The sequence below is a fragment of the Buteo buteo genome, chromosome 24 (assembly GCF_964188355.1).
Source record: "Buteo buteo chromosome 24, bButBut1.hap1.1, whole genome shotgun sequence".
NCBI classification, from domain to species: domain Eukaryota; kingdom Metazoa; phylum Chordata; class Aves; order Accipitriformes; family Accipitridae; genus Buteo; species Buteo buteo.
This window is the reverse complement of record NC_134194.1, coordinates 17009431-17022746: the sequence shown is the minus strand read 5'-3', so window position 1 is coordinate 17022746 and position 13316 is coordinate 17009431. Positions and strand designations below refer to the sequence as shown.

Below are 13316 nucleotides of genomic sequence, written 5' to 3'. Positions count from 1 at the left end.
GAATGGGATGTGAACCTCTGGCAACAACTGAAATCCAGCCAAGACAAGCAATGATTTGAAGTCACCCTGACAAATCTTGTTCCTGGGTATTATAAAATCTGCATTAAATAATTAAAAAATACTCAACTAACAAACACCCCATTTAGTATTACAAGTCACCTTTAGATACAGAATCAGCAGAGAAGCCAAGTTCATATTGAGCTGGACACTGAATTATCCCTTTCCTAAAAGATGCTGTCTATCAAGCACAGAATGGGACAAGTGGCAGTAAGAGGATAGTAATGAGACGTTTTGCTGTTTGTGTTCTACAAATAAGATAAGAATTCCTGTCCCCAGGACAACTGATCTGTCATTTTTCAGAGAGATTAGGTATTTACTCCCAACCCCCTACATAGTCACAGCAGTAATGTGGAGCTGCGCAGGCATTTTGAAATCTGGCCTAAGTGAGTAAAATACTTCCAGGTTGTTCTGACAACAGAAGTAGATATCAGTTGTTTCATGTAAATGCTGGCAACATAATAAATTACTCAATGATTTCAATAATCTTTTCAGATCTAAATATAGTTCAGCTCACCATTTACTGTAGTATTAAACCACTGAAATCAACAACATTATACTTTTATTATAACGGAAGAATATTCTGGGAAATGTGGAAATTAAATACTCCCTATAGTTCAGTTGACTCGTATTAATTATTTCAACTCAATTGTTTGCATGCAAGATCAAGATAAAATGGCAAATGTTTACAATGCATGTGTCACAGATACACTGTTTTAGTTACCACAGCCAGTAAACTGGATAAACCATGACACATTGATTTTTGTTTATCCAAATTTGTGTGCATTTCAAATCAGCTGATACAAGGGGGAAAAAGCACTTTTTTGCACAGCAGGAAATTGTCTAAATATATTCAATTAGAATCTTTTGATTACATTCTACCCTGAAGAAACTCAAAAGATAGTGGAACTTCAAAAGGAAAGAGAGGCAGAAGGGAACTTTTAACAAAATATACTATCTATAATGATGCTCCTTTCTTTTTTTTTTTCTTTTTTTTTTTTTTTTCCCCAGTACTGTCAGCCTGGCTTGCATTTTAAAATAAAATATTTCTGGTCTCAGCTGGATATTACTGTAGTCCACAAATGTTTTCATAGATACAGAGCAATTTATTTGAAAGGAGTCTGCCTGCTAACACGTTATTATCAGAAGTCAGCCTTTTCATATTTACTTGCAGTTAGTATTCAAAATGCCATGTGAAAAATTACTTTTGTGTTTACTTAATAGCTCTTTGCCCTGGGAGGAATGCAATGCGTGATACCACATGGTTCCATTAGATTGCACCATCTGTTAATCAGCAAAGATACTACATACGAAATAGGGGCTCAATGAAGCAAGCAAACTCACGTGCCATCCTGACGAGTGATGGTGTAGCCATACTTTGGATACTTGACAAATGACACATTGACCCCAACTAGAGGAGTTCCATCTGTAGTCACCACTTGGCCTCTTATGAGAGACACAAGACTGAAAAAGAAAGATAATTAAAGGTATTAAAGTTAGTTACAAAAGCAAAATGATGCTGTTTATAAACTGAGTAGTGGAACACTTGTGCCTCTTTACTCTAAATCCAATTTACTCCAAAGATTTTTAGAATACTGAAGATACCACAATATTGCCCAGCTCCCTCTATATACATAAATCAAGAAACTGCTTATCTATGCAGTGAGGTCTGTGTATCCAGAATGGGAGTTAGCGCTTTCCTTATCTAATGAGGCTTTGTCTCATTGTCTATCAAGGCTTTGCACAGTAGAAAGCTACCCCACATTCAGCCAAGCACCCTGAAGTCCCACTGAAATGATGATTGGGCACTTCTCAAAAACCAACCTGGGTACCATAGCATGTCTTTGGATGCCTAATACACTTGGAAAATACAGTGTAATCCATACCTCTTTTTTATACAACCAATTTTCCAAATTAAGGTTCACGTTCCTTCACCTTAGGGAGCAACTGAGGTTTGTATGCTGCATTTGGTCCTGATTTGTGACCCTTGCTTTTCACTGTGTCAGCAGGAGAAAGGATTTGGTTTTAAGGCCAGCTTTATGCACAGGCAAAATAAAGAGTTTTCTTAGCCAACAGGTTAAGCAACTTTGCTTAACCTGAAGGAGAGGAAGATGGGTTATTCCCGTAAGAGGCACGGTCAGTCTTTTTCTCTTTTGAGAGTACTTTGCTGCTGCTATGTGCACAGCCCGCAGCCATTGCTGCTGCCTGCCTGGCTGCGTTCTCAGCCTCCTGAGCGCTGGGAGAAGCAAGCCCCACTTCTCCCTGCTCCTCTGCTCTCTGGCACGGCCAGTCTGTTCCTGTCCCTCTCCTCTCCCAGACGGAGAGAGTCTTCATCCCCTGGCTCCTTTGCCCTCCACCTTGCCCATACCCTGAGAGAAGCAGAATGGCGAGTAGGGGAAGCTGCACGGTGAAAGGGAGATGGAAAAGCAGAAGCTCCTTGTAGGTGGCTTCCATTTCTACATTGGAAATGTGAAAAAAGGAGAAGGCGATCCTGGGAAACAGGGAGAGAGTTAAATCCTGCTGCAACCCATAATCTCAGGAATCGCAAAATTGCATTTTGCTGTAGTCCTAGCTGAACAGAGTTCTATTTCAGCAGTACGTCCTTCCAGTGTGAGCCACCAGCTCTCACGTGTAGCTCTAGAGAGTGCCAGAAAATGAAAAGCCCCGTTTCTGAACTGGCTCTGTACTGGCAGGACTGGAGCTGCCCCTGAACCTCAGCCGGCTTCAGGCACACCAACATGCACAGCACCCTGACACCGCAGAGTTCTGGACCCAGTCTGAGCTGTAGGACAAGAGGGTTAAACCGAGCTGTGTTTTGCTGAAAACTGACAAAGTGCAGTGGAGTTCTGGGACGGCTGTAACACCTGCATCATCCCCAAATCAGAGAACGTAAATTCTCATTAGTAATATTAGGGATCCTTTTTATTTCTAAAATGCCAAAATATGCAACACAATGCATATGAAAATTTGTAGCTAAAATCTGGATTTATAAGAAGTAATATGTTGACTGATAGTCACACATAGGACAACTTTTTTGGTAATCTTTAAAAAGTGTAACTGACAAATTAAGCTGACACATCAAGGTTGTTTTTTTTTTAACATGGAAGTTAAAAGTGTAAAAACACATAGCTATTTTTTTTTCCTGAAAACTTCATTTCACATTGTTTCTGCATGGAAATGACCAGCAGGATCTAAATAATTTTGCAATCAATACATTTTGTTATTTATTGCTTTAGCATGGTAGGATATAACTTCTTTTTCTTATACTAGTACTGGAAAAAAGTCATAACCACTATTTTGCCCTATGTTTTCATCTCTCTCAGTGGAATGAGAGGTTGAGCTAAGAAAAGAGAGAAGCCATTACCTTTCATGGTAGCTATTTCTTGAGACTATGGCAGCTTCAGTATATGTGAAACTTGGAGTCTAACCCTGTGGCATTTTTTAAAAGTCAAAACCTTTAGTTTTAAAACTTTCAATTTGACACTATGCATTAGATTTGCCTAAAATTGGTACCAAAAATAACAGCCGAGCTGTAGAATTCTTAAAAGCACCTGCACAACTTAGAGGCTAAGGCCAATTTTAAAATGTCATTAATATGCCATTTGCAAAGTTGTGTTAAAATACGTGATGTACTTCAGATGAATAAAACAGAACTAAGACTCCTGACACGAGGAACCCTAGAAAAACCCTAAAAAAAATTCTAAAATTTCAAATGAGATTTTTTCAAAGGAGCCTCAGGATTGAACTGCCCAGCTCCTGCTTAGTCTAGAGCTCTAATTCTTAGACTGTTTTGAAGACCGCAACCCATGTCTATACATAAACAGCTTGATTATTTCTAATATAATTTCTAATATTTCTTGGATGGTGCAAGAATGTCTTCATATCACTATACTTGTCTAGAAATTTGGAATGATAGTCACCTGCTTTTGTAAAATACTTCAAGATCCGGGAATAAAGTGTTGCTTCATGTTAATAACACAACTAAACATTATCAGATGATAGCAGAACACAGATAGAGGGAATATACTCATTTTCATTCTGGGTGGCTTAATGAGGCAACAGCTCAAGCACTGGTTAGCATACAATATGTAACAGGAAACTGCCTGCTTGTCTTTACTCAAGAAAATTTTGCTGACAGTAACATATATAGAGCAGCATGTACCAACCAGCCTGTGGACTATATGCTTTTTATGCTGTAGCCTGTATTCCTTTTTGGACAAATTATTCAGCCTCATGAATTAGTAAGCTTCTCTCTTGTCTTGTTTCCCTTTTCATGCAACATTGCAGAAAATTTCAAGAATTCCTCCATTTTATTTTTACTGAGCTGATGAGGGAAAAAAAAAAATCACAACAAAATTAGATGAAAATGGAACAATTTTCTTCCATTTTTTCCAAACAACTCCATGTGTGTACGCATAGAGTATTTTATAGAATAAAGTGAAGTCTATATTATATAGAGTAGGATCCAACAGGGCTTTTCTGATAGAATATAGAAATCATTGTGCTATTTGAGCATCGTAAGGATGAATACAATAGGGACCTGCCTGGTGTATCCAGAAACATTATGATCCTCATTTTACAGACAAACATTTAGTGACTTGCTCTACATCACCCAGTAAGCCTATAATGAAATCCTGACTGAAAAAACAGTTTCCTGTAATGAAGTCCAATCTTTTGGGCATTATCACAAATGAACTTCTTTCTTCAGTTTTAACTTTGGCAATATGAACATAATTCACATATTTATCAATTTATTAGCATCTTTCCATGGAGACATATTTAAACACTATTGATAAATAGGAACACCACTCTTCTTGTAAGCATACAATGGCATCAAATATCAATTAATGATGTGCTGGCTTTTAGATTCATTATAAATATATAATTAATAAACATAGGAAGAACAGACATAGAAAAAGAAAATCAAGAAGAAAACAAAAACCTAGTCAGATGTAATGATGATGCAAGTAAAACAGTTTTATGTAAGGAATAAATAATAAACCCTCCTAAGTTAATGTGTCTTTAAATTAATGTGAAATGTTATTCCATTATTGAAACTTGTGTTAATGGCACTAAATAAATGCAATCTCTTTCTAACTGAAAACCAGCTTGCATTTTCCCTTGTTCTAGATTGCAGTCTTCATAAAATAGAAACCTCAGAAGGTCCTACTCAGTAGAAGGAACCTTCTTCTAGGTGTTGCCAACATGTTAAGATGCTAATAAAACTCAGTGTTATAAAATAAAGGCCACATCATAAATTGCAACAGAGTGCCCTCAGTGGGAATGATGCCTGAGATGCAAACAAATGAAGCACCCAAAAGCAGCATCTCATGATAAAACATGAATAAAATCTCTGGGACAAATTTTCCCATACAATGCAACTGCACAGATACAGCATCATATTTATAGCTGCTACCTGCTGTTGAAGGGATTTTCTCCTGGGATGATATGAGTGCTGTCCTTCCCCACTAAGAGCTTGATGCGATCGTAGAATGACTTCACAGTTGGTGAACCAGAATGGCTCTGTTGTATGATGTCAAGAGGATCGCGGGAACCCCGGCACAGCAGGCTATTTTGGCAAGTAGACTGGAGGCAGCAGTCTGGGTCTAGGCAGTCAACCAAGCCATCTGAAAAGTAAGAAGCATCAAGACTCAGCCGGCTGCACAGTGCTATCAAGCAGTAACATCTAATCGACACCTGAAGGCACTGGGAAAAAATGTTAATGCTTACTCTTCATAACATTTTTACGCCATAAAACTGGTAATTGAACCAATAATGCAATAAGGATGAGACTTTCTCAAGTACACTGGTTAAATACCATTACTGATACAAGTAATTTAAACCAGTGTTAGATGAGAATCAATCCCAAAGAAATCTGTTAAGAGTTGAAAATAGGAAGAAGGAATAGTGGAAGGAGTAGAGAATTTTTTGTTTAGGTTTTTTGTTTATTTGTTTTGTGTGTTTGTTTTTTGTTTTTCTCTTTTCAACTGTTTACTTTACCAAGTTTTTTGATTTCCTTGCTGGGCTATAAGAGTCTTGAGAATTATGCTGTTTAATTTCATTTGTTCCGTTTGGGGAGATGAGGGAAGGAGATGGGGGTGACAGAGTCAGTTATCATTACCTAAGTAAAGTAAAAATTACATTGTACCCATTTTGGCAATTCATAGGGAATTGCTTCTGGAATCTATTTCCCATAGATATCTGAATCAGAACTTGTTTGCATGCTTGGGTAAGGAAGGATCAGACACAAAGCTGGTGGGTTCAGTCATTATATTACATGTTAGGTTGTTCATCAAGAATATTTCTTAAGAAGTATTTTTAAGAAAAATTAGAATTTAAACACCAGAAATTAAAATGGAATCCTCAATGGGGAGATCGATCTATATACTTAGGTAAATCATAACTGACTATTTTTAGCACATACAGTAACAACTTCTGGCATCATCCTTTCCTTTGGTATCATCATTTAACTGAAATATGTTCTCTCAATGGAGTTCTACTGTAATTTAGAAATTAATAACCATTTACTTTAAAATATTATAATCTCTAACAATTTAGAAACATTTGTTCATCTACTCTGGCAAGAATCAGGCATTCAATCTGCAATCTACTTAGGTCTGTAAACTTTCAGACACTCCCCAAGGCACATGCATCTGATTTCTGAATACAAATATGGCCTGGGAACATACTGAATATCATACACAAGAGAGAACATTCCAGTAGGTTAGTTGACAAAACTACCTTAGAATAGTATCATGACTCATGTATTTTCAAGATTTTCAAATGCACAACAAACTAACATTACCCCACACAGTGATAATTGGAAAAACAACAACAAAAGAAAAACCAACCTAACCCCAAACCTATAAAAAGCTTTCTTATTTTACAATTAGCCTTGTATTTCCACCAGATTCTATGTGCCTGAAATGACTGTTTCTGCTTTAAAAACAAAACTGCCAAGGTATGCTGACAATGTTCGTTCAGCCCTCTAAGGAAATTTTAGACAAACTATCTTGTTGTGAGAGCTATACATTGCTTTAAGGTCAGTCACCTATTCACATCAAGAGCTCCATACATCTTGAAATCTTTTGCAATGTGGTGATAGGAATTTTCTGTTTTGCTACAGTCCATTTTCCACCCACTTTATATAATCACTGTAAGGACATCATTAGCTTCAGATTATAACTCAAGGCAGTTTTCCTATTAAGCTCTATGAGAACTTTTTCTTAGCATCCTGCATCCTTTCTGTTTGTGACACCTCTACAACTATGAACTTAAAGCTGCCCACTCTTTAGTCAGCTCAGTTCTTTTATTCAGACGACCACCAGTCAAGAGAATCCAATCAACACATTAGAAGTAACAGCAGCAAAACACTGGATATAAATTACCCCCTTTGACAAATTTACATTTACCTGTTCAAGCTGCATCATATTTTTGCTATACCTGTTATTAGAGGCGAGCATACGTTATGTCTGTAATGACCTCATCATGCAGCAGATTATGGGACGCTGTGACCGAACACTTCTGATGACTCCATGAACCTTCAATTGGCATATCAATCTCTCAGCGTCCTGTCAGTCATGCGAATCACATCTTCATGCTCGCAAGCCCCCTTGGATATAGTCTGACATTACAATCTTCAGTAAATTACCCTGTCACTGCCAATCTCACCGTTATCTCACAAACAATCAAGCAGGCAATCAAACTGCTCTGAATTGCCAGTTCAGGACCTGGGAGGCTAGAAACATCTCCATTCAATACCAGGGAGAAATCTGTGTATGATTCTTTTCATGTAGGAAGGTTTTTATGAAGTTATATGAATTCAGACTTGCATGCTTTCAGATGCTTACAAGAATATTTAGAAAAGACAGGCATATACCATAACATAAATATACATGATTTACTTGTTTGGGACACTATTACTTATAATATATGGCTATATTTCCCCATACTAATTTATTCCCAGATGGCAGGATTCGGGAGTTAGGATATTTTTACCTTATGCCAACTAGTTGATCCAGCTTGTTGCAACGGCAGAACTGAGGTATGGATCTGTTCAGCATACGCAGCCAGAACCTGGGCACTGCTGTTTGGTGTCAAAGGCTTGTACACCGCTATACTGTTTGCATTCATAGTTGCACTGCTGCTACTATTTACTTTGTTCCTCTGAAATCTGTGACTCTATGTATGAGAGAGCATTCATTACTGGCAGAATCTATTTGTTTCTAGTCCATGTTTGCCTAATTTGCTATCCAGATGTATTATCACAGAATGGCTGAGGTTGGCAGGGACCTCTGGAGGTCATCCGGTCCAACCCCCTGCTCAAGCAAGACTACCAAAAGCCGATTGCCCAGGACCATGCCCAGACAGCTTTTGAATATCTCCAAGGATGGAGACTCCACAGCCTCTCTGGGCAACCTGTGCTCAGTACCTCTCACGACAAAGAAGTGTTTCCCAGCACGTGTTGTGCCTGGGGTTGTTCCCCTCCAGGTGCAGGACCTTGCACTTCATGAGGTTCCTATCAGCCCATTTCTCCAGCCATATTGTACCATTACATATGAAGTGAAGTAAATCGTTACAGAATCATTCAGTTGCATTAGACTCAGTTGATTAAAACAAGGGCTAGAAAAAATGTAGCTTCTGTAAGAGAAAACTCTGCCATAAGCATGAATTTTAATTAGAATTCAGTACTTTGTTTTTTAATATATATTTCAGAGCTTGTCGTCTTCCAGATTTCCTCAGGCACACTGAATTATTTATATGGTTAATTCAATGACAAAACCCTCACCATTAGCCTCACCAAGATATTGCTGCTTTTCATAGCGTACACATCTGAGTTTAAAGGGGCCAGTTAGCAGCTCTGTGAAACTCTGTATGCTAAAGGGAAGAGACTGTAGAGGGAGTTAAGATGGTGCTGAACATCCTCCAACAATTTGAGACCAAAAGAAGTCCTGACTTGGCCTTAACTGAGAAGAAAGAAATAGGAAATTTTGATCTGATTTAAACTGGCAGCACAGTATTAGCTCTCCATTGCTGTTTGTGGTTCTTCTGAAATCCCAAATCTTTTCAGAAACAAAGCAAGTGACCTGGTATTCCTCTTGAAGACTTCACTTCTGCTAATGGATAGACACATTTCTTGACTTTCCGTGAACTCTTCCACAAGCTTTTTGGCAGACTTAACTACACAGCAAAAAGAAAATTTTCAAGTATTACATGTAAGTAGAATAATCCACTTGTGCACACCATATTTTAAGATGGCCTTATTATTGTGCTCATCTTGAACATCATTACAAGGCCTAAAAAGCTTTCAGTAGAAACAGTGATATATATTACTGCTAATGTATTTAGAACCTCTCATCATCAATTTTCTATAACCACTGAATATATTTCTCATCACGTGCAGGTCACTGGATTCCAGAATTGTGCTACACCTCTCCTTGGAAAGCTGATGCTTGAGCTATTGTGGTTTGGGGTTGTTTTTTTTAACTCCTACATGTAAATCATCTTTAGTTTCCACTCTTCATCAAACACTTGCGGGTTGTGCTTCAGGTTCAATTCATGATGCACGTTAGAATGAGGCAACTTTGACCTGACATCCAGCTGCTTGAGAAAATGCTTTCTGTACCCAGCAGGGGTCAATTTTGTTTCCAACCCCAAATTTCTGAGCACAAGCTCAGCAGAGGGCATCCTTACACTTCACTAGCTTCAGAAGCTGGTGACTTTCGGAGCCTAATTCCTGGAAATTTTTTCTTTTTCCCATAAACATTTCAGACTGATGATTAAAATGGAGGCAGGGGTGGAGGGGGAGGAGGAACAGCAGCTACTACAAACCCTGAGGGCAAAAGGGCCTTTGATCACTCTAAGGGCAAATTAGTTAATTTATCATGATCCGATTTTAATTATGTGTAGTATTAATATACCCAAGGTGAAAGAATTAGAGATGCTCTCTCAGATTATCAAAAGAGTAGGTCTCCTCTCTGCCAACACAGACATATTTTAATTGAGCTCCAAAACCGCAGAACTGCTTCTACAGACAGGCTATTCCACAGCCCAGTATATCTTATTACCATTAAGTTTTATCTAATTTTTAAGCCAAATGTTCATTTCTGTAGCTTGATCTAATTACTGTTAGCTATATTGGCATACATCATTAAAAACAATTCCTCAGAAGTTCCTAGTGCTACCAAGAAAGGAAGTGCTTCTAATCCTGTTCCAGCCCTGTTCCTCAATTAGCCAAACTGGAAAGCCTCTCTGTAAACTGTCAGGATAGCCATTGTACCGCTGGCTTTTATAACAAACTGTGAGCATGAGTATTTTCAGAACCATAAAGCTAAACCAAAGCTGTCTTTCAGGAAAAGCTGACTTGTAAACCCCAAATTGTGGCAGAGTAGAATAAACCTGACTTCTGTGTAAGCTGGGTGTGCCTCTGAATGCCCCAAACCCTCCCTAATGAGGTTTTAAAGTACCCTGGAACATGACACTGGTAGAGGAACAGCCCCACTTCCCTCGTCCACTCAGGATCCCTGCGCCGCCCAGAGCTCCAGCAGTCGGGAAAACCCTCGTCCCTAGGAGCACCAGCTGGAAAAAACTCCTGCAGGTGCAGCTCCAGCTATGCCCTGAGCGCTTGGTGGTCCTTGGGAACCTGTGAATACTGGTGGATTATTGATGCTCCAACTTCAAAGCACACATCGCTTAGAGCAGAGTTGACCTAGAGGGCTCCCGGATGAAAACAATCTTGAAAAAAATGTTTATTCAGTTCTAGTGTACATATGGATACCTATGCAGCAACTGGTGGCTTCTTAAACTGTGGAATTTGCAGTCACTAAATTTCTTGCTTTTGCTTCTCCATGGGTTATAAGAGCATGTTATTGTAGTAACATCTCCCGTGAGGGACAGCGTTAGGATAAGCTGGCTAATGTGTGTAAAGGCGATTAGAGGCTGACATGAAGTTTTAACAAAATCACATACAAGCACACTCATTAGCTCTTGTCAAACTTACATAATGTCTAGTTTTGATACAGATTTTATACTTGAGCCTACATGACTCACTCTGGCCCCCATCCACAATAGATTTCAACTACTCATTACATTTAATGTTCTAAAACTGACTATTGTACAGGCTCTGAGAAGGTATTTTCTGTGCCAAGAGTATTCTGGGTATTTATATTGAGAACTTCATAAAATCTTTTGTCTGTGCTGAATTAGGGACCCCTGCTGAGGCAATGCTTGTTGAGGCAAGCTAAATTACATGATTTGCTTTTGTGCTGTGAAATACTTGTATTATCTTAAATGTCACGAGCCTGATGCAGTATCAAGCCACAGGATTTGTAATTTTCTAAAAGCAATTTTTTTCTAAATGTTTATTGCAGGAAGACACTTCTCTTTTCTTTCTATTTTCTTTCTGTCTAATTTCAGAGATGAGTTTTCTAAGACAACTCAAATAAACAGCCTTTCAATCAGTCAAGTGCACTGTCCTGACAGTGAACTTCTCTAGAAATGTATTTTTCTCGTGAATTGAAGAGAATTCATACCGGAGCAGATAGCTGGCTTTCTCTCATTCATTATCTTTAATGTATTGTGCCAAACAGAATTACCACCAACTGTACTTCTTGGTGGGGTTACAGCTATATAGTAACAAACTGAAGGGCAAAGTTTGCCTTCTGAGATATGCACAACTCTCTTTGGAAAGCCGAGTGGAAATAAATTAAAATCTATTTTAAAAAGAATGTCCCACTTTAAATAACAAAAAGGAATTCCTCATTCTATTTAGCTTAGTATTCTATACTGCTATGGGTTGCTTCCTTTCCTTCCCCACCCAATTTTAGTCCAGATAATTACATTTTGAGGAGAAATATGATCTGTGAAGTGATATAAGCAGTGATTGCATTTAAGTTTGGTTGGTTGTTTTTTTTTTTAATCTGCCTGCATCTGTCCTCTCCATCCTGATCAAATCTGAGACAAAACAATTTAGCAAAATTCTGGGTATTTTCTGTTTTTCCTATCTCTGACATTACATAATTTAACTCTTTTGTCAATAAAAATTATAAACATGAGTACAGTAATTTTGAACGGATGCAAAAGGTGAGAGAAGAGAGAAAAAATGGAAAAGAAAAGCCTAGAAAGACCAATCCCAGTGGGCAATAAGGGCTCCTGCCAGGGCTGCTTCTGCAGAGGCCAGAGTTTCTTCATAAATATCTCTCCCAAATTATCCCATCGAGTTCAGGACAAAGGCCCCTCAAACATGAGCTCCTGCATCCAACATCTAGTGAAACTATTCTTTAGAAAAGAAATATGATTTTTGCTATGCATTACATTGTCCATTTTACTTGGAGGCACTGTAAGGTCTAAGGTGAAATCTAGTTAAACATACACAATTTATGAAGACTGTTCCGAGATACTAAAAACATTTTTTCAATTTAGGAACAAACAAATTACTATAAAATATTTATTGTAAAAAGATGGTTATAAATAGCCACTGTAGTGATTTCCTTATGCAATATGTCAAAAGAAATATGAACTTAAAAAGTAATGTAACTTCACCCATTCCTCGAAATAACATTTCTAACCCCTTAATTTCCTAAAATAAATCCACAGTGAATTAAATGGGTTATATATGTCTATTGGGGGGATTATACATTGTAATCACAATTATAGGTCTTAAAATAAAGCTATTTCTAATCCCTCCAAAAGATGCTTAATAACTATTAGACTACTGAGGGACTGATTAAGGAAAGGGATTAGATTTAAAAGTGGCCACAGTGGGTAAATTACATAATCCAAACATGTTTTGGAAAACAGAAGCATCTTCCAATTTAAAAAGATCTTAAAAGTGAGTCAATGCCCAAACCCCCTTACCTTTCAGTTAGGCTTCCTCTTTAAAGACAAATAAATAAACAAACAGATAAATAAAAGATTTTCAAGTCCTTTCAGCGAAGTAGCCTATGCACCATAGCAACCCTAAACAGGTTCATAATGAAGACCCAGTTAAGCCCATATCTAGATTTGACAAGTGATGGTAAGGACAAATACAGGTGAATTTCCCAGTGCTACCTTGGATGGTGCACAGCTCTACCTGAACAGCCCTAAGAGGAGAAAACAGCTTTGGACACTCTCTCCTTTCTCTGCTCTGGACTCCTGTTTTACGTGAGTAATACACATTGACATCTCATTTAAAATGAAGATTTGTAAGTCTCAACAAGTCAGGGACACATCTGCCTCTTCTAGGAATAAACCAACTAAAGGGCATTAATCTAAAATTG

At 38.0% G+C, this 13316-nt stretch overlaps 1 protein-coding gene across 3 annotated transcripts in view; it reads right to left on the bottom strand.

Annotated features, from left to right (window-relative positions):
- Positions 1-13316, bottom strand: part of TENM2 (teneurin transmembrane protein 2) — a 545903-nt gene that overhangs the window by 37396 nt on the left and 495191 nt on the right. For all 3 annotated transcript variants that reach the window (XM_075056250.1, XM_075056251.1, XM_075056252.1), the window contains 2 exons: positions 5474-5684; positions 1402-1521 (listed from right to left, as the gene is read on the bottom strand). In XM_075056250.1, the coding sequence (XP_074912351.1) occupies positions 1402-1521; positions 5474-5684 (331 nt within the window). The remainder of the gene's footprint in view (positions 1-1401; positions 1522-5473; positions 5685-13316) is intronic.